A 19,245-nucleotide genomic window follows, 5' to 3' on the forward strand; every position below is an offset into this window, starting at 1 on the left:
ATGGGGGATGCATGAAGCTGCACCCACTGCCTGGCCTAGAGAGAGCCACTGGGCCCCAGTGACCACCAGGCGACAAGATGGGGATCTCACTGTGCACTCAGGTCACAACACCTGTGACTTAGAGGAGTGACTTTGGTCCTTACAGTCAGTGAAGTGGGCACGCAGGTGGGGAAACATAGGTCTGACACCTACTTGGAGGCCACACAGCAGCATGTGGCTACTAGGGCTGAGAGTTGCACCCAGGGCTGGGCACCATCAATTGCCTTTGACAGACATGGGTTGGTCCCTAGAGGCAGCAGGGCCAGGGCGGCTGCAGCCCCAGCTGTCATAGCTCTGGGGTTGGGGAAACCTCAGGTGTGAGATGGTGGTGAGAGATGCACTGCCTTCTGCATCCCCCTAGAAGGAGAAGCTCAAGGAGAGGCATACTTGGGAGGAGCCATGGGATGAGGCTGGAATGCTGGGGGTGGAGCCTGGAGAGCTTGGAGCCCTCATAAGACCTGATAGCAAGGAGGGGGCACATTTCAGGGACACCATGAAGGGTGGCTTCACTGGGGGTGATGAGTACCAGAAGCACTTCCTGCCCAGGGACTACTTGGCTACTTACTACAGCTTCGATGGCAGCCCCTCACCCGAGGCCGAGATGCTGAAGTTTAACTTGGAATGTCTCCACAAGACCTTCGGCCCTGGTGAGCAGAGGGTGGCCCTTCCCCTTGAGCCTCTCTCCAAGGAACCTGGATGGGGATGGGGAGACGGTGTCCTGGGGGCAGTCTGGTCTCCTCTAGGGGTTTTTGGGGATGGGCTGGGGGAGCTTCTGGGGCCCTGCCCCTCTCTTTGGGCAGCTGTTATGCTGGAGGTTGAGTCTGTCTCCCCATGGCTCAGGAGCTCTGTGCCAGCTGAAGGATTAGGACCTATGGGAAGAGCACAGCCCCGTGCAGTTCCCACACTGCTCTCCATTAGCCCCTAGGTCTTTGGGGTGGAGCAGAAAAGGCTCTCCAGGTCATCATCAAGTTCAGTCCTGACCTTGCACAGCCAGGCCTCTGGGGCCCCCAGAAGTCCAAGGGCAAACAGTGGGGTTGCAGTGGGACGGGATCGCCTGTGCCGGGAGTGTGCAGCCTAGATGTGTCTGTGATGAGGACCTGGAAAAGCCCTGCCCTGGGACAAGGATTGCTAGGTGGGGTCTCAACCCTGAGCAAGGGGCTCAGACCCCAAGGACCTCAACTGAGCCATCTGCACGATGGATGGTGACTTCTGCCTGTCTCCCGGTGATCACTGCCCTCCCCATGGTGACCCCATGATTTGATCGTGTCTTCTAAACTCAAGCAGCCGTGTCCTCACTTTGGGCACTTGACTGGGGAACAGTAAGGGTGAGTCTCCTGGTGGTCTGTGGGATAAGAGGGGGTTAAAAGGCTGCTGAGCCTGGAGGAGCAGGCCGGTGTGGGAGGCAGAAATCAGAGAACAGCCGGACTGGGTGTGACCAAGCTTGGAAGGCCAAGGGATGGCCCCACGCCAGGGCTCCAGACAGAATGTTGGAAGTCATGCTTCATTCCAGCTTCCAGGTGACCCTGGATTCACTCCTGGGGCCATCTTCCCAGATCATCTCCTTAGCCCCGGCTTCCTATTCCTGTATGCTTTCACCCCTCCCTCCTCCAAGGAACAAGAAACCCATCCAGGAAGGGCTGGACTTCCAGGGGAGGCTTCCAGCTCCCAGTCAGCCTGAAACTTAAAGGGCCACTGCCCCCAGCATGTCCTCTCTGAACTCTCCAGCCCGAATCTTCCCCAGAGCAGGGCTTGGGCCTCTGTTCTCTGTCCCAGAAATATTATACTCTTGGCTTATGTTCTTGACTGAAAGGTATTGGGCTAATTGTTTAACCTTTTACAGACTGTTTTCTAATCTGCAAAATGAAAATAGTGATAGCAGTCACTACACAGGGTAGTTTTGAGGTGTAAATGGAAATTAACACATATAAAATATTTGGCATGAGGCTTGGCTTACAGGGAGCTGCCAATCCGTGATAACCACCAAGCACGTTTGCCCCTTGGGTAAGACCAGGGTGTGTGTCCTCATCCCTGTGTCTGCCTTGGGTCTCGTTTCTTTTACCCATCCATTACCAGTCTTTCCCTCCCACAGGAGGCCTCCAAGGGGACACGCTGATTGACATTGGCTCAGGTCCTACCATCTACCAAGTTCTCGCTGCCTGTGATTCCTTCCAAGACATCACTCTCTCCGACTTTACCGACCGCAACCGGGAGGAGCTGGAAAAGTGGCTGAAGAAGGAGCCGGGGGCCTATGACTGGACCCCAGCGGTGAAATTCGCCTGTGAGCTGGAAGGAAACAGGTAGGGGTGCAGAGGTTGGGGAGGGGGTTCCCAGTCAACCTTCTTTCTCAGAAGTCTCCCTGGCCTCTTTGTTGTCTCTGACATTTTCAGGACAGTAGGACCTTCAGGTATAGGACCAGATGTCCTGTGGTGGGGATAGAGTAGATGGAATCCCAAGTTTCAGGATTACAGCAGTTTTAGGGGCAAGTCTCTGATCACAGGACTATGTTGAGGTGTGATATAGTCAAGTATGAACACTGAAAACCAGATGATTTTCATCTCTTCCTTCTTCTCTTCCTTCCTTACCCTCATCTATATATCTACCTCTCTATCTTCTATGTATCTAACTATCCGTGCTTATCCATCCATCCATCCACCCACCGGTTCATCCATTCATCCATCCATCCATCCATCCATCCATCCATCCATCCATCCATCCATATTCATGCATCCACCCACCCATCCATATCCATCCATCCAGCCAGCCAGCCAGCTAGCCGTTCACCTATCCATCCATCTATCCATCCGTCCATTCATCCATCCATCAATATTCATCCATCCACCCACCCATCCATCCATTCATCCATCCATATCCATCCATCCATCCAGCCAGCCAGCTAGCCGTTCACCTATCCATCCATCTATCCATCCGTCCATTCATCCATCCATCAATATTCATCCATCCACCCACCCATCCATTCATCCATTCATATCCATCCATCCATCCATCCATCCACCCATTCATATCCATCCATCCATCCATCCATCCATCCACCCATTCATATCCATCCATCCATCCACATACATCCGCCCATCCATCCATCTATCCATCCATCCACCCATCCATCCATATCCATCTATACATCCATCAATCCATCCACCCATCCATCCATATCCAGCTATCCATCCATCCATCCATCCATCCATCCATCCATCCATCCATGTCCATCCACATTCATCCATCCACCCACCCATCCATCCATCTTTCCTTCTTCCCTCTATTGTCTGTACCTGTGTGACTGACTATATAATGTATAATGACGTGAACTCACCACCCAACCTGAGTACTCGAATATAATAAAGACTTACCTGTGCTTCTCTGTGACTCCTTGCCTCTGCCTTTCCCAACCTCAGGTAATCACTAATATGAATTTTATGCTTATCATTCCCTTTTTCAAAAAAATTTTTTCTTGCATACTTATGTATATCTAAACAATCTATAATTTAGTTTTAGTCGCCTTTGAGCTTTATAGCAGAGTAATTTGCTCTGTGTCATTTGCGATTTGCTTTTCATCACTCAAAATTATATTTTTAAGATAGCTATATTCATACATTATCTGTAGTAAATTCATTAATTCATTCATCCATCCATCCAATAATGTTTGTTAACTGCCCTATCTGTGCTTGGGGTGGCTTTGTCCATCCTGGGGATTAAGGGAAGGGGGCTCACATGGAATCAGAGAGAGAAAGTTTCCTATAATTGTTCTAGCCATTCTCCCTAACCATTTTTCTTTGGGAGAAACTGAGGCTCAGATTGAAGAAGAGCCTGCTGTCAGGTCACACAGGGACTCAGGGACAGCAATCCTTTGGGGATCCAGAGATCATCTCCATCTGCTGGTCACAGTGGACTGAGAGTTCCCTTCAGAACCTCAAAGGGCCTCCCCGACTCCCTCTCTCTCTCTGCAGCGGCCGATGGGAGGAGAAGGAGGAGAAGCTGCGGGCAGCGGTGAAGCGGGTGCTCAAGTGCGATGTCCACCTGGGCAACCCGCTGGCCCCGGCTGTGTTGCCTCCCGCCGACTGTGTGCTCACCCTGCTGGCCATGGAGTGTGCCTGCTGTAGCCTTGATGCCTACCGCGCTGCCCTGTGCAACCTTGCCTCACTGCTCAAGCCGGGTGGCCACCTGGTGACCACTGTCACGCTTCGGCTCTCGTCCTACATGGTGGGGAAGCGTGAATTTTCCTGCGTGGCCCTGGAGAAGGAGGAGGTGGAGCAGGCTGTCCTGGATGCTGGCTTTGACATTGAACAGCTCCTACACAGTCCCCAGAGCTACTCTGTCACCAATGCTGCCAACAATGGGGTCTGCTTCATTGTGGCTCGCAAGAAGCCTGGGCCCTGAGCCAGGAGGGCCAGCCAGAGGTCTGGTCAGGCTGTGAGGCCTTGGCCATCTGTATGCTAGAGAGGGGTGAGGAATGGATACTGTCTAACAGTCTCTGATTTCAACACTAACATTCCATCTTCTGAAATTCTGAGATTCTAACATCCTTGTTTTAGAATTCTAAGTTTCCAACATTCCTCATTCTAGGATCCTAGGAGTGGAATTTTCCATTTTCTAATATACTAAGCCTTACAGCTATCTTAGATGCGATCTGACTCCTGTGTGACTGTGGAGCACCCAGGGACGTGGTTTCAGAGTCTACCTAATATGTTAAGGACAAGGAAACCTCTGAGTCTACCTAATATGTTAAGGACAAGGAAACCTCTGGACAGTGGTACATTGGGGAATTTTTTTCTTTTTTTTTTTTTTTTGAGACGGAGTCTGGCTCTGTCACCCAGGCTAGAGTGCAATGGCACGATCTCGGCTCACTGCAAGCTCTGCGTCCTGGGTTGACGCCATTCTCCTGCCTCAGCCTCCTGAGTAGCTGGGACTACAGGAGCTCGCCACCACGCCCGGCTAATTTTTTTATGTTTTTAGTAGAGATGGGGTTTCACCGTGTTAGCCAGGATGGTCTTGATCTCCTGACCTGGTGATCCACCCACCTTGGCCTCCCAAAGTGCTGGGATTACAGGCGTGAGCCACCGCACCCGGCCAGGGGGAATGTTCTATAACCAGCTCTGTAAAGGAAAAGCACTGATGTGTGGTAGTCACCAATTTCTGTGGTGTAAATACTCCCACCATGGTTGATTTCAAGCCACCGGTGGTTTAATAACCAGCTCATAAATCTCCTAAATATTTTACAGTTGACTCTCATGAGCTGATTGGAGTCAGCTGGAACATACCACTGCCTCTAGACTAAGGTCAGCAGATTTAGCAAATACAGACTGCCCCAGTTCATTGAATTTTAGATAAATGAAATAAATCTATAAGGTTAAGTATGTCCCCAGAACTGCATGGAACATGCTTAATCTAAACAATGATTTGTTGTTCACCTGAAATTCAAATTTAGCTGGGTGTCCTGTATTTCATCTGGCAACCCTACTTCAGACCCAAGTGTAAGGTACATGGATGTGCTTTGGTCAAGGAATAGGCCAAGGCAGAGATCCATGCCTGCATGACTCAGTGGGTTTGGTGCACAGGCACACACCTCCACTTGTTATATAACCTATTTGTGTAAGTTCATACTTGGTCTGAGCCACTGTTGTCTGTAAAAGGTAATTGTCCTGCTAATGCTGTACAGGGGCTCTTGGGGTTCAGCTCAGCTCAACATGGCTTGACATGGTGGGCGCGCTGGCGCCCAGTAAGAGAGAGAGAGAGCCAAAGCTGTCCGTTTTGCAGATGGACAGGAGGGAGCCAGGACACAGCTCAGCTTGCTCACGCCCAGAGAGAGAAAAAGTTAAGCTGCTGACCCTGAAGGCAAGGGAGAGCAGGCTGCACAGCTGTGTGTGGAAGCCACGGGCTCAAGCAGCCAAGGCAGGGCGGACAGTGTGAGAGAGCTAGTGTAAGCTGTTGATGAGAGCTGTTGCTGAATAAAACCATATTCACCTGCCTATGGGCCCTGAGTGTTCTTTCTGTCCATCTACCCACTCCCCTCAGACTTTAGCAGGGGCTGGACCTGGACCTCAGGACCTGACACCAAATGAGAAGAGGAGCAGCCCAGGGATCAAGGGTATTCCTCGTACATAAGGTGCCTTTGTGCAAATTAGGAAGAGGTGCTCCTGCAGATGGACACATTGCAGAAAGGAGTGTTCAGGGCTGATTAATTGAGAAAAGCTGTTCCATCTCCCTGTGGAAGCGCTATGAGAACAAGGTGCCTCTTCTGGGCAGACCAATTAGAGAAAGATGTCCCTTCCTTAAGGCTGATTGGGTCACACTACTGAGCACCTGTCAGCCTCCCTTTTTCCCTCAGCCCCAATCTGTGCCTTTGTGTGGGTACACCCTGGGCACAGCAACCTTGATAAGAGCCAGGAGACCTGGAATCTACTCTCAGCCCTGCCACTAATTGTTTCACTTCTCTGGGCCTCTGGGCCTCGTATTCCTATCCATGAGATTTAATCTAATAATCTACAGGAACATCCTAAGAACAGCAGGAAGTCATTGATGTGGAAGTGCTTTTTTTTTTTGAGACAGAGTCTCACTCCGTCGCCCAGACTGGAGTGCAGTGGCGTGATCTCGGCTCACTGCAAGCTCCGCCTCCCGGGTTCAGGCCATTCTCCTGCCTCAACCTCCCCAGTAGCTGGGACTACAGGTGCCCGTCACCACGCCTGGCTAATTTTTTGTATTTTTAGTAGAGACGGGGTTTCACCGTGTTAGCCAGGATGGTGAAAGTGCTTTTTTTAAGGTGTAGTTTCACTCTTGTTGCCCAAGCTGGCGTGCAATGGTGCAATCTCAGCTCACTGCAAGCTCCGCCTCCTGGGTTCAAGTGATTCTCCTGCCTCAGCCTCCTGAGTAGCTGGGATTACAGGCATGCACCACCATGCCCAGCAAATTTTTGTGCTTTAAAAAGTAAAAGGTTTTGCACAAATTGACCCATTGATGTTATTCCCCCAGAGGGTCAGGGCTGAGATGGTCTTTCAAAATTACCCAGTCTAATCTCCGAGTTTTTTGTTTGTTTGTTTGTTTTGAGACAGAGTCACACTCTATCGCCCAGGCTGGAGTGCAGTGGTGCAATCTCAGCTCACTGCAACCTCAGCTTCCCACGTTCAAGCGATTATCTTGCTGCAGCCTCCCAAGTCGCTGGGACTACAGGCGTGCACCACCACACTCAACTAATTTTTTTATTTTTAGTATAGACAGGGTTTCACCATGTTGGCCACGCTGGTCTTGAACCTCTGACCTCAAGTGATCCTCCCTCCTTGGCCTCCCGAGGTGCTGGGATTACAGGCGTGAGCCACCATGCCCAGCCAAATCTCCATTTATTTTATAGTCAGGGACGATGAGGTCCCAAGAGGGAAAGCGACTTGTCCAGAGACACACAGAAAGCTGGTGACAGAGCTGGAGTAAGAACTCAGGCGTTCTGACTCCTCGTTCACCCAGTGTACCCTCATTCCACCAGGTCTCCCCACCCGGCTTGGAAGGGCAGGGGGCCCTGCTTCCCTTTGGCTCTCTTTTAGCATAGACTCGTTTCTGTGATAACATCCCTGCCAGCAGTCCTTCCCTTCCGGGCTCATGCTTTACCCCAGAGAGCATGTGGACCCCAGCTCTTCTCTCAGTACAGCCCTCTCCGGCCTTGTCTGGAAAGGCATTGAATATGGGTAGTTTTATTTTTATTTTTATTTTTTTGAGACCTAGTTTCACTCTTGTTGCCCAGACTAAAATACAATGGCATGTTCTTGGCTCATTACAACCTCTGCCTCCTGGGTACAAGTGATTCTCCTGCCTCAGCCTCCTGAGCAGCTGGAATTACAGGTGTCTACCACCATGCCTGGCTAATTTTTGTATTTTTAGTAGAGACAGGGTTTCACCATGTTGGCCAGGCTGGTCTCGAACTCCTGACGTCAGGTGATTTGCCCGCCTTGGCCTCCCAAAGTCCTGGGATTACAGGTGTGAACCACTGTGCCTTGCCGAATATGGTAGTTTTAGACATGCTCATGGCAGAATGATTAACAGGCGGAAGAAGTGGGAGGTCCAGCCGATGATCCCTGAGAGCCCATGTCCACAAACAGGGGAAGAATAGTGGCTAAAATAGGTCTTGTAGGGAATTTTAAAGACAAGTGAATTGTCTGTTGAGGCAGCCAAAAAGGGGCCAGCTTCTGCCAGGTGGCAGCCAGGCAATGTCCAGGAGACGAGATTGCCAAGGAAAGGAGGCTACAAATGCCCCCTCCTTGTGATGTCAGGACCTCCCTTAGCGAGCGATCTGGCCAAGACACAGGGAAAAGACACAGGATCCAGACCCGGGGCTCTGCTCCTTGGACGGCTCAGTGCAGAGAGTCAGCTGGCTGCCTGGAAGGAGAGAGTGGGCAAGGTTGTGAGGGAATCTTTGGGGGCTGTGGAAGCTGTTCTACCTTATGAAATGGGGCTGGGATGGACTGAGTGACTATGCTGTGCTCTGTCATTTGTCCATAAGTACTCTCTACATGCTCTAATAAAACATTTTGTTTTACTCTATCCAATGGGCAGAACCTGTGATATGCTGTCAAGACTATGGGGGAAGGACTCTTTAGGGAAGAAAACCCTATTGTGACTAAAGGAAGGAACCTTCTGTTTGGGGCAGAGAGGCAGACTTGTAAGTCATGACCATTGGTCCACAGAACTGTTTCATCATGCAACAGTGAAACTCTGTACCCGTTAGACAGTAACTCCTGGTCTCCCTTCCCCTCGCCCCCAGCAACCGCCATTCTACTGTGTCTTTATGAATGTGACTACCCTAAGTACCTCATATAAGTGGAATCATACAGTATTTGTCCATTTGTGACTGGCTTATTTCACTTAGCATAATGTCTTCAGGTTCATCCATGTTGCACTGTGTCAGAATTTCCTTCCTTTTCAGGGTTGAGTAATATACCATCGTATGGATATGCCACATTTTGTTTGTCCATTCATCCACTGATGGACACTTGGTGATGTTTGCGTTTGGGCTATTGTGAATAATGCCGTTATGAGGCCAGCCACAGGTAAAACTCACTGAATTCTCACAACAGCTCATGTGGACAGTATTATTTTGAAATTCCATTTTACAGGTGAGGAAACTGAGGCACAGACCTTCTCAAAGTAGCTATGAAGTAGAGAGCTGGGCTTATGAACCCAAGCACTGTCATTCCAGAGCCTGAGCTTAACCTGGACCCCACACTGTCATCTCACAGGGGTGCAGAAGAACATCTAACTAGGCTTGGGGGAAGTCCAGGAAGCCATGGAGGTGATCTGTGAGCTGAGAGTGAAGAGTGAATAGTTCACTGATGGCTGATGGAAAGAAGAAGGGCTAGCCATTCCCAGCAGAGGGAAAACCTGTGTGTTGCAGCTAATTACACAGAAACCCATCTGCACTCCTAAGTCATGGCCTCTGTGGTCCTGAAGTAACGTGAATTTGAAAACAGAAGACACAGGAGATTTATTATCTGTGTGGTACCCCCTACTTCCTACCTATCCACCTCCACCACATCATAGGAATCAAGTAGCAAGGCCAAGCCAGACTTGGAGAGATGCCAGCAGAAGCATTTCATAGGCTCAAAAGGACGTACATTTCCCAATCTCTTCCTGACCTATTTCTAACTCCCGTATCCTTATGGGGGTGGAGCTGGAGGTTGAAGGGTCTGTGGGGGAGGTGGGGAAGAGGAGGATGAAACCCCCACAGCTCTTTTGCCCTCTGCCTGTAAGTTCAGCTTATCTTATCCTAATGCATTCTTGGCTCCTTGCTGAGAAATGCTGCTTATCTTGCGACTCCATTCTAGTCTCAAAAACCCTGCATTTATTCTTTTTCCTAGAACTCTGAAAAAACCCAAGCTCGGGGAACATGGTTGTTTACCAGAGTCATTTTAACTGCTTATCAAGAAAGGAAAGGAACAAAAGTTAGCCATTCTGGTCATCTCAGCATAGGCAGCACAGAGGTCATGGAGAAATTTTCGTAGGCAACTGCCTCTACTTACGGGAAAAGCTATAAAAACATACAGTTGTGTACAAGCACGGAAGTGAGACAGGCCCAGGCTCGTGTGGAGATCAAGGACTGCAGGACTTGAGTTCTGAGATCCTGCACACGTGGGTATGTTATATGTACAATAAGCGTGTGGGGTGTCATGAACTGAGATCCTAATAAAAAGAACCAGAGGTATAGAAACATGACATCTTGAAACAAAAGAATGCCAGTGTTCCAGAGATTGTTAGTTGTTCTCCCGTGCCCACTATGCCCATTAACTTCTTCAGAGTAATAGATTTTTTAGCTGGGCTCCATTTAGCTGGGCAAGGCTGCCTTAAACAAAGACTATATTTCCTAGTCCCCTTTGTAGCTTTGTGCGGTCAAGTGAGTGAGTTCTGACTGAAGGGATTTGAGCAGAAGTGTCGTACCAGCTTCTGGAAGCCTTCCTTAAGATGTCGTAAACCTAGACTCTGCTATTTACTCTTCATCCTTTACCCTGTCCTGTGATCTGGAATGTGGCTGCTGGCATCTTGGTTTAGGAGGTCAAAGCCACACATGGCGGAGAAACAAGACAGAGGGAAACTGAGAACCTAATAATGTGAAGCACTCATGAGCCCTGGGTTTTTATGTGAGAGACAAATAGACTTTCATCTTGTTTAAGTCACTGATATTATTGTTACCCTTATTATTATTATGGCAGAAATGCCAGAGAAGTGCTGTTGTGTCTCTTTCAGTGCATAAGGAGGTGTGTAACATTGATAGTCCTCTGGCTGGGGACGATAACTTTGATCACTTGGTTAATGGGTTGGCCAACTTCTCCATCATAAAGTGAACATTTTCCCCTTTGTAATTAAGCAGTATCTTATGGAGAGATTCTTTGAGATGACATAAATATCCTGTATCCACCAGTTTTAGCATCCATTGATGATTCTTGTCTGAATGAATTATTATCATTATCCTGGTTGCCAAATGATGATTGGCAAATTCCATCATCCTTTCTACATTTATGAGTTCACATTGAAATGTAAGGAGAGGCTTTCCCTTCTCATATATATATATATATAAAAACATGGACTCATGGGTTCTTATTTTATTCAGTTGGTTATAATCTGTGACTATCATAACTTACTCTGATATACAGATTTAGCCAGTAGGACCCCTTTTAAGCTGGGTGGTTTGTTCTTCTGACATGATTCCCTTATTTTTTTTGAGTACTTCCTTACTAAGTTACTCTTATTTTGAGTTTTTCTGTCACTCCGAATGGAAATGGGTACTAACCATTATAATCAGGCATAGGAGTAAAAGAAATGGATGAGGGCTCTGGGGCTGCCTCCTTCAGCTCTGGACCTAGAGGCCCAGCACTTGGCATGCCGGGGACAGGAAGGGGTTCACAAAGCAGCCACCCTTCAGCTAGAGTTGAGCTGGGAAGGCACTAGTTGCTGCTTGCTCCAAACAGCCTTGTTTTTGTGAAGGACTCAAGCCAGGAAACCTGGGATAGTCACAGAGAAGAAACCCTGTGACTATCCTCAAGGCCTGCCTTAAAGCTGAGGATATATCATGGTCTTTGCATAGAGACTGAAGTAGAAGGGAAAAATCCCTACAACCATCAGCCCAGGTGCATGGAGTTCAAATATTCAGGTAACAAACCTAGAGGAAGGTGCTCCAATTGAACCATCAGAGCAAGGGAGCCAGGTTTGTAAAGAGCTGTAGACTAAGAAGTCAGAGAACCAGGGGAGAGGGAGAGCAAGAGGCAGAAGATTAAAAATTGTGAGCAGCAGGAGGCATCTCCAGGGCACATATAGAAAATCATATTTGTACAGCCTGAGATAAATGGAGAAGAGTGTTCATGGTAGTAATGGCCTAAGGTATCTGGCCAGATAGGCTCCATTTAGCTGTCCTGAGACCTGAGGAGATTGTGACTGCAGCATCCCTATAATCAATTTGTGATACATCAGTATGAACAATCCCTGTGGGAATATCTGGTCTAGCAAACCCTGGAGAAAGAGACCACTGCCCCACAACTGATTGAGCTTTCACTCATTCTTAGAGATTCACAGTATTTAGGTTGAAAAGATAAGCTGCTTTAACAAAAGACTCTCTCATCCCCACTTCCAAAAATAGAAAAAAAAAGTAAAAAAAATAAAAACACTAAGCTCAAACCAGATGAAAGTGTATTTCTCTCACCTGTAACCATCTGAAGTCCGTGTCACCGTGTGACTGCTCCATGCAGTCATTCAGGGAACCAGGTTCCTTCTATCTTATTTCTGCCATCCCCCAGGATAGCACACTTAAACTTGAGTGAGCATCAGAAGTACCTGGAAGTCTTATAAACACAGATTGCTGGGCCCCACCCTCAGAGTTTCTGATTCAGCACATCTGATGTAGGGACTGAGAATTTGCATTTCTAGTTTTCAAGTGGTGCTGATGCTGGTGTTTGGCGGGCAGCTACACTTTTGAGAATCACTGTTCTTAGGTGTTGCTTTCGTCTTTAGGGTCACAGCACATGCTCATTGTTGCAGCTGGCGCTCTGGCTTACAGGAGAGAAAAGAGGATGAAAGAGATAGGGCCTGGTTTTAAGGTGCCGGCCCTCTTATTCTGCTGGTGACAAACTTAGTTCCATGGCTGCCTCTGACTTCAAGAAAGGCTGGGAAATACCACGTGGCTTGGAAGTCTTTTGCCCAGCTCCAAACATATAACCATGCATGAAGGAAATAATGGATTCTGTTGGGCAACTAGCAGACTTCACACAGGACTTCACCACTTTGGGAGCAGTTTCAATTCATTTACTCAGACTAGAATTTTTATGCCGAATCCTACTTTGGAGGAGACTATGTTATGATTTCCAAAGAATGTCTGCACCATTTCAACAGGAATTTTTCACAGGGAGGCACTGACAGCTATGTCTGAAGGTTTGGGGTCTGTACTTGCTGGTGAAAACATTAGAATGTCAAGCAACTGCCAAAAGTCTCTGCTTGGCCCCAGAGAAGGCACATTTATCTGGACAGCATCCAGGGAGCTTTGATCAAGAATTTCCCAGAGCCATTCCAGGGCAAGTGTGCAGCAAAGTAGGTTGGGTTTATATTATCCAGGTGTGTGTGTGTGTGTGTGTGTGTGTGTGTGTGTGTGTGTGTTGTGTGACCTAACTGGTTCTTTTTCTCTGGGGACAACCTTCTTCCTCCCTTGATTTATTTTAAGGAATTGGCTCACATGATTGTGGGGACTGGCAAGTCTGAAACCTGCAAGGCAGGCTGGCAGGTTGGAGACCCAGGGAAGAGTTGATATTGCAGCTTGAGTCCAAAGGCAGGCTGAAGACAGAACACTCTCTTCCTTGGGGAACCTTAGTCTTTTGCTTTTAAGGCAATCAACTTATTGGATGAGGCCCACCCACACTATGAAGGATAAGCTGCTTTACTCAAAGTCTACACACAGCAACATCCAGGCTGGCATTTGACGAAAGAGCAGGGTATCATGACCTAGCCAAGTTGACACATGAAATTAACTATCACATTGGTGGAGAATTATACATTCTTCTTGATTAAAATGGACATTTTCTCAAAACCCCATGGGATACCTCTGCTATCTTCTTTTCTCTCCCCAGTCAGTCCCCGTGCACAGACCTGCACAAATGGCTGAGCCTCATCATTCCTGACAGCAAGGAGATCTTGGATGTGCCAGGCCTAGTGAAAGACCACCAATCTCACTGCAGGGGTGGCTGTCCCATCTCCTCCTACTGGAGCCTGGCTGGGGCCTGGGTCCCCCCTCCATCTCCAGTCTCATGTTGGTGACCATGTGGATACAGCCTGGGAGCAGAGATTGGGATGTGGTGGATAAGACAGAACTATGGGGGGAGTGTGCAAATAAACTGTTTCTTCATATTGCCAAGGACAGTGGCCTGGGCTGGACCCCCTGTCCTGATCTTTGGGGATGGTGGCCAGACAGCTGGGAAGGTCTGAGAGTCACATCATTAGAAGGAGTTTCACAATGTTCTTCCAACCCCCCTAGTCCAGACATGTTGCATTTGGTCAGATCCCTGTTCCCAGCCCCCAACCCTGACAGCCAGTCCCTGGGAGGACATGGTTATGGGGACAAGCATGTATGCTTCTATTCTCTGGAACCCCCTGATCCAAGCCCTCCAGACACTCAAGGAGCCCTTGGTTGGGGAGGGATTCATTTGGTCAGTCACCTCCCTGGAGCATCCTGGAGGAGGCAATGCTTGATCCTCACAATTTTGCAAAACATCTGGCCCCCATGTAGCAGGCCTCACCTTCCTGCTCCAAGTCTCACAACACACCGGATGCATCCTGCTGCCAGAACCAAACAGGGCACCAGACAGAATTCAGGGAGTCCAGAAATTCCTGTGGGTAAACTCACACAAATGCAGGAGCTCGTTGACTCAGAGATGCACAGAGCCACAGCTGTATGGTGATGGATATGATTTCACACACACACACACACACACACACACACACACACAGAGACACCTTTCTTCTCTGTGTGACAGATGTGTTATGAGGCAAGGCCATCTAAATTGTCCCTCCAGTGTAAAGTCCATTGAATTTTTCTCCCTCCCTTTCTTTTCTACCTCAGGGACATGGAGTTAATTAATAACACGACTCTTGTCAATTCATGACATCCTGCCATCACTGGCCCTTGAGAGGCCATCTTTTATTAACTAATGAATCAATAGAAATAATATAAAAGATGCTTAAGAAACAAATACACTCATGACACCCAGAGCACTGACGGATACTTATCATTACCTACGTTGTTCTCATCTGCCATGTCCTTGACCTTCCCTTTCCCAGGTAACTGCTGACCTGAATCATAGCTTCATTTTCTTGCTTTTATTTTTATAAAGCTTTACCAAAGCTCTATTTTCCTACCAGAAATTATGACTTCTTGGTTTAAGTTGTTTTTAAGCTTATACAAAGATTTTATGCTATCTGTCATCTTTTGGGAGTTAACCTTTGCACTCATATTCCCATTGTTAAGATTTCATGTGTAGTCCATTGCATTGTTGAGAAGGTGAATGAAATGATTGCCCATCACTAATGAGGTGCATGCTCATCTTGCCTAAATCTGGCTTTAGGTCAATGAGTAACACAGAGAAATTATTACTTTCTGGGTACCGGGCAAGCGTGTTTTATAGTTCTTGCTTATTTAGCAGGCTTTGTGGGTTTATCCCTATTTTATGAAACCTGGAAAAGCATTTTCTTTGCTTTTTAAGTGATTGTAGATATTTACAATGATTGGGTACTTATTTTGATGGCATTGCTGTTTTTATCTCCAGCATGGTTTTTTTTAATAAGAAGACCTCAATTACCATTCATGTTCAGGCAGGACAGCAGGGCTCCCTCAGGTTTGTGAGAATGTTCCAGCTCACAGGAACACGATGTAGAGAAATGAGGATTCCTTGTGGAGGAATGGTGGGAAAGAATGGGACACATGATGTGATCTAGTCTTTCCCAGATGTCTGGTAGCACACCCTCTGCCCTTCCATGATGACCAGATTGCCCCTTTTACTTGCCACCTTAAGGTTGTGTTAAGATTCTTTTATTCCCAGGAGCCAGCTATGTGCCTGGAAAAAGAATGCATTCCTGCACTTCTCTTGCTTAATCTTTCATTCCAATGTGAAAAAAGAGTTTCAGGGCCAGGAAAGTGACAGACACACACACACACACACACACACACACACACACGCACTTAACCATGTCTAGCCTAAGTTTTACCTGGACCACTGATTGGTGCCGTTGTCTCCCAGCTAGTCTCCCTGCTTCCATACAGTAAGTCCTCATTTAGCATCATCCATAGGTTTTTGGAAATTGCAGCTTTCAGCGAAATGACATATAACAAAACCAGTGTTACCATAGGCTAATTGCTATAAACAAGAGTTGAGTTCCTGGCATATTTCTGGTTCCAAAAAGATCACCAATCTTTACCTGCTTATTCCAGTTCAGGATCATGAGTGGTCAGGGCAAAAGGCCTGCACTGGACAGGACAACATTCCATCACAGGAAGCACTCACACCCACACCCACATCCACAATCACTCACACTGGGACCATGTAGACACACACATTCACCCAACGTGCACACCTTTGGGATGATGGAGGAAACCCGTGCAGACATGGGGAGGACACGCAAACTCCACACAGACAGTAGCCCCAGCTGGGAACTGATTTTTTTTTCTTTTCAACGTCATAATGAAACAATGTTGAAGGAAGCAATGTTTTTTGAGGATCCATTGTACTTGCCCTTAATCTACAATCTATTCTCAAAACAAAAGCCAAAGAGATCCTGTCAAAACCTAAGTCAGATCCTGTCTCTCCTCTGCCCAAAACTCTCCAAAGGATTCCCCATTCAGAGGAAAAGCCAAGCCCTTCTGATGGCCCTATACCACCAGGTCCCTGCTTCTGTCTTCTCTCTGCTCCCTCTGGCCTCAAAATTTCACAAGCACTCAGGTTGGTCGCCCTTGCAGGGCCTCTGCATTTGCGTTTCTTCTGCCTGCAGTGCTCTCCCTCCAAGTCTCTGCATAGCTCACATCCTCTCTTCCTTGCTGAAGTTCTACCATCGAAGTAATCTTATCCAGTCAACTTTTAAAAATTATAATTTCTGCTTGCCTTAAAAAGTCCTCCTATTCTCCTTCCATGCTTTTTTTTTCCTCTTTAAATCTATGATTTTTGGGGGTCAGCTGCAGTGACTCACTCCTGCAATCTCAGCACTTTGGGAAGCTGCATATCTTCAAGCCATCCTCCAGACAGGAGGATAGCTTGAGGTCAGGAGTTGAAGACCAGCCTGGGCAACATAGTGAGACCCTACCTCTATAAATAAATAAACAAATAAACAAACCAGGTAGGGTGGTGCATGCCAGTAGTCCTAGCTCCTTGGGAGGTTAGGCAGGAGGATCATTTGAGCTCAAAAATTTGAGCTTACAGTGAGCTATGATTGTGCCACTGAACCCCACTTAGGTGACAGAATGAGATGCTGCCTCTAAAATACATACACACATATATCTATGATACCCTTTAAATCATCTGCAGTGCTCTGTGTTTTGTATGCATTTATAAATTATTTTTTCTGTCCATCTCCCCATTTCCATCTTTCCCCATTCTCTCTTCGAGAAGGCATATATTTTACAGTGTTAAATCTGAGGCACCCGTACACCTGGCACGTGGTAAGGGCTCAACAAATATTTTTAAAGGAGTAAATGAATGGAGGAATGAATGATTTTTTCTCTTTTCACCTTCGTCTGCCTCCACGGGGGAAATCTCTCTTTCCTCTGACCTACTATATAACACCTACTATCTGTGATACACAACAGCAGTCCTCAACATTTTTGGCACCAGGGACCAGTTTCGTGGAAGACAGTTTTTGCATGGGAGGTGGGGGATGGTTTTGGGATGAAACCGTTCCACCTCAAATAATCAGCATTAGAGTCTCATAAGGAGTGCGCAACCTAGGTCCCTCGCATGTGCAGTTCACAATAGGGTTCGTGATTCTATGAGAAGCTAATGCTGGGGCTGATTGGACAGGAGGTGGAGCTCAGGTGGTAATGCTCCTTTGCAGCTACTCACCTCCTGCTGTGTGACCTGGTTCCTAACAGGCCACAGACCCATACTGGTCCACAGCCCGGGGGTTTGGGGACCCCTGATACACAATCTCTTATGGAGCATAAATCTCTCTCATGTTATTCTTTCATTATTACACATCATCCATCAGTGTGTCTTCACAGCTGGAACACGAGGGCCCCTGGACCAAGCATCACACTGTCTCCTGCAACTCTGCCCTTCTCTCTCTACATATAAGAGCATATGGCTCTTTCTCACATAGCACAACATGTTCAAAAGAGGCTTCTCAAAGAACCATCGCACGTTGAGAGGGGAAATTGCCTGGAGATTATGGTGCAATCTGCCACATTAAAGCTACGTCCTATGGAGACTCTATAGGGTGAGATAGTTGCTTCCCAAGTGTGGTACATGTGCCAGTGGTGGTTGTAAGGTGATTCAGGTGAATGCATACCTTTCTGGTTTTGTGTTTGTTTTAATGTGTATTAGAGATTTAATAAGCACATAAAACCCAAGATCTTGTGGCTATTACTGCTTGGGAACACTTTCCTTTTAAAATAAATTGTAAAACATGTATATGGATTTAAAGAAAATAATACATAAGTAACAGTATAGGGGTTAAGGGCTGAATTGTGTCTTTCAAAACTCCTGTGTTGGGCCGGGTGCGGTGGCTCACGCCTGTAATCCCAGCACTTTGGGAGGCTGAGGTGGGCGGACTGCCTGAGGTCAGGAGTTCAAGACCAGCCTGGCAACATGGTGAAACCCCGTCTCTGCTAAAAGTACAAATATTAGCTGGGCACGGTGGCGGGCGCCTGAAATCCCAGCTACTCAGGAGGCTGAGGGAGGAGAATGGCTTGAATCCGGGAGGTGGATGTTCACTTGGCAGTGAGCCGAGATTGCGCCACTGCACTCCAGCCCGGGCGCCTGAGCGGGACTCTGTCTCAAAAAAAAAAAAAAAAAAAAAAAAAAAAAATTCCCGTGTTGAAGTCCTAATGCCTGGTACCCCAGAATGTGACTGTGTTGGATAGGGTCTTTAAAGAGGTAATGAAGTGGAAATGCAGTCATTAGGGTGGACCCTATTCCAATACAACTGATGTCTTTATAAGAAGAGATTAGGACACAGGCACACACAGATGGCTAGCCACGTGAAGACACTGGGAGAAGGTGGCCATCTATAATAGAGGCCAGGGAGAGAGGCCCCAGGACAAACCATCCAGCTGACACCTCGATCTTGGTCTGTAGCCCTCAGAACTGGGAGACAATAAATGTGTTGTTTAAGCCACATGGTCTGTGGTACTTTGTATGGCAGCCCAAGCAAAGAAATACAATAGGTAACATGCGGAAGTGGCAAAGATTGTGAAGGTGGAACCCAGGTGACTAAGTTCGGGGAAATGTACTGGACTTGGTTAGAAACCCAACTTTCCCAGTACCCAGCTGTGTGGGCCTCAGCAAAATCTTAGCCTTTCTGAATCTCAGTGTCCCGTTTCAAAGAATGGGGCCAACAGTAACCACCTAGCCAGGAAGTTGTAAGGATTAAAAGTGGTCGTGAGTTAAGAGCTTGGTGATCAATAAATGGCAGTCTCATTACGGGAAAGCAGGCACCAAGGGGGCGAGGAACATGTCCTTTAATTTCGGTGCCCAA

At 47.6% G+C, this 19,245-nt stretch overlaps 1 protein-coding gene across 1 annotated transcript; it reads left to right on the forward strand.

The window, feature by feature from the left end:
- The first annotated feature begins 456 nt into the window (after positions 1-456).
- INMT (indolethylamine N-methyltransferase) lies at positions 457-6,020 on the forward strand. The gene is made up of 3 exons (XM_527713.8): positions 457-686; positions 2,129-2,336; positions 4,002-6,020. The coding sequence occupies exons 1-3, from the start codon at positions 533-535 to the stop codon at positions 4,429-4,431; spliced, it is 792 nt and encodes a 263-aa protein (XP_527713.4). The 5' UTR covers positions 457-532; the 3' UTR covers positions 4,432-6,020.
- Positions 6,021-19,245: the final 13,225 nt, after the last annotated feature.

The sequence above is a fragment of the Pan troglodytes genome, chromosome 6 (genome assembly GCF_028858775.2).
Source record: "Pan troglodytes isolate AG18354 chromosome 6, NHGRI_mPanTro3-v2.0_pri, whole genome shotgun sequence".
Classification (NCBI taxonomy): domain Eukaryota; kingdom Metazoa; phylum Chordata; class Mammalia; order Primates; family Hominidae; genus Pan; species Pan troglodytes.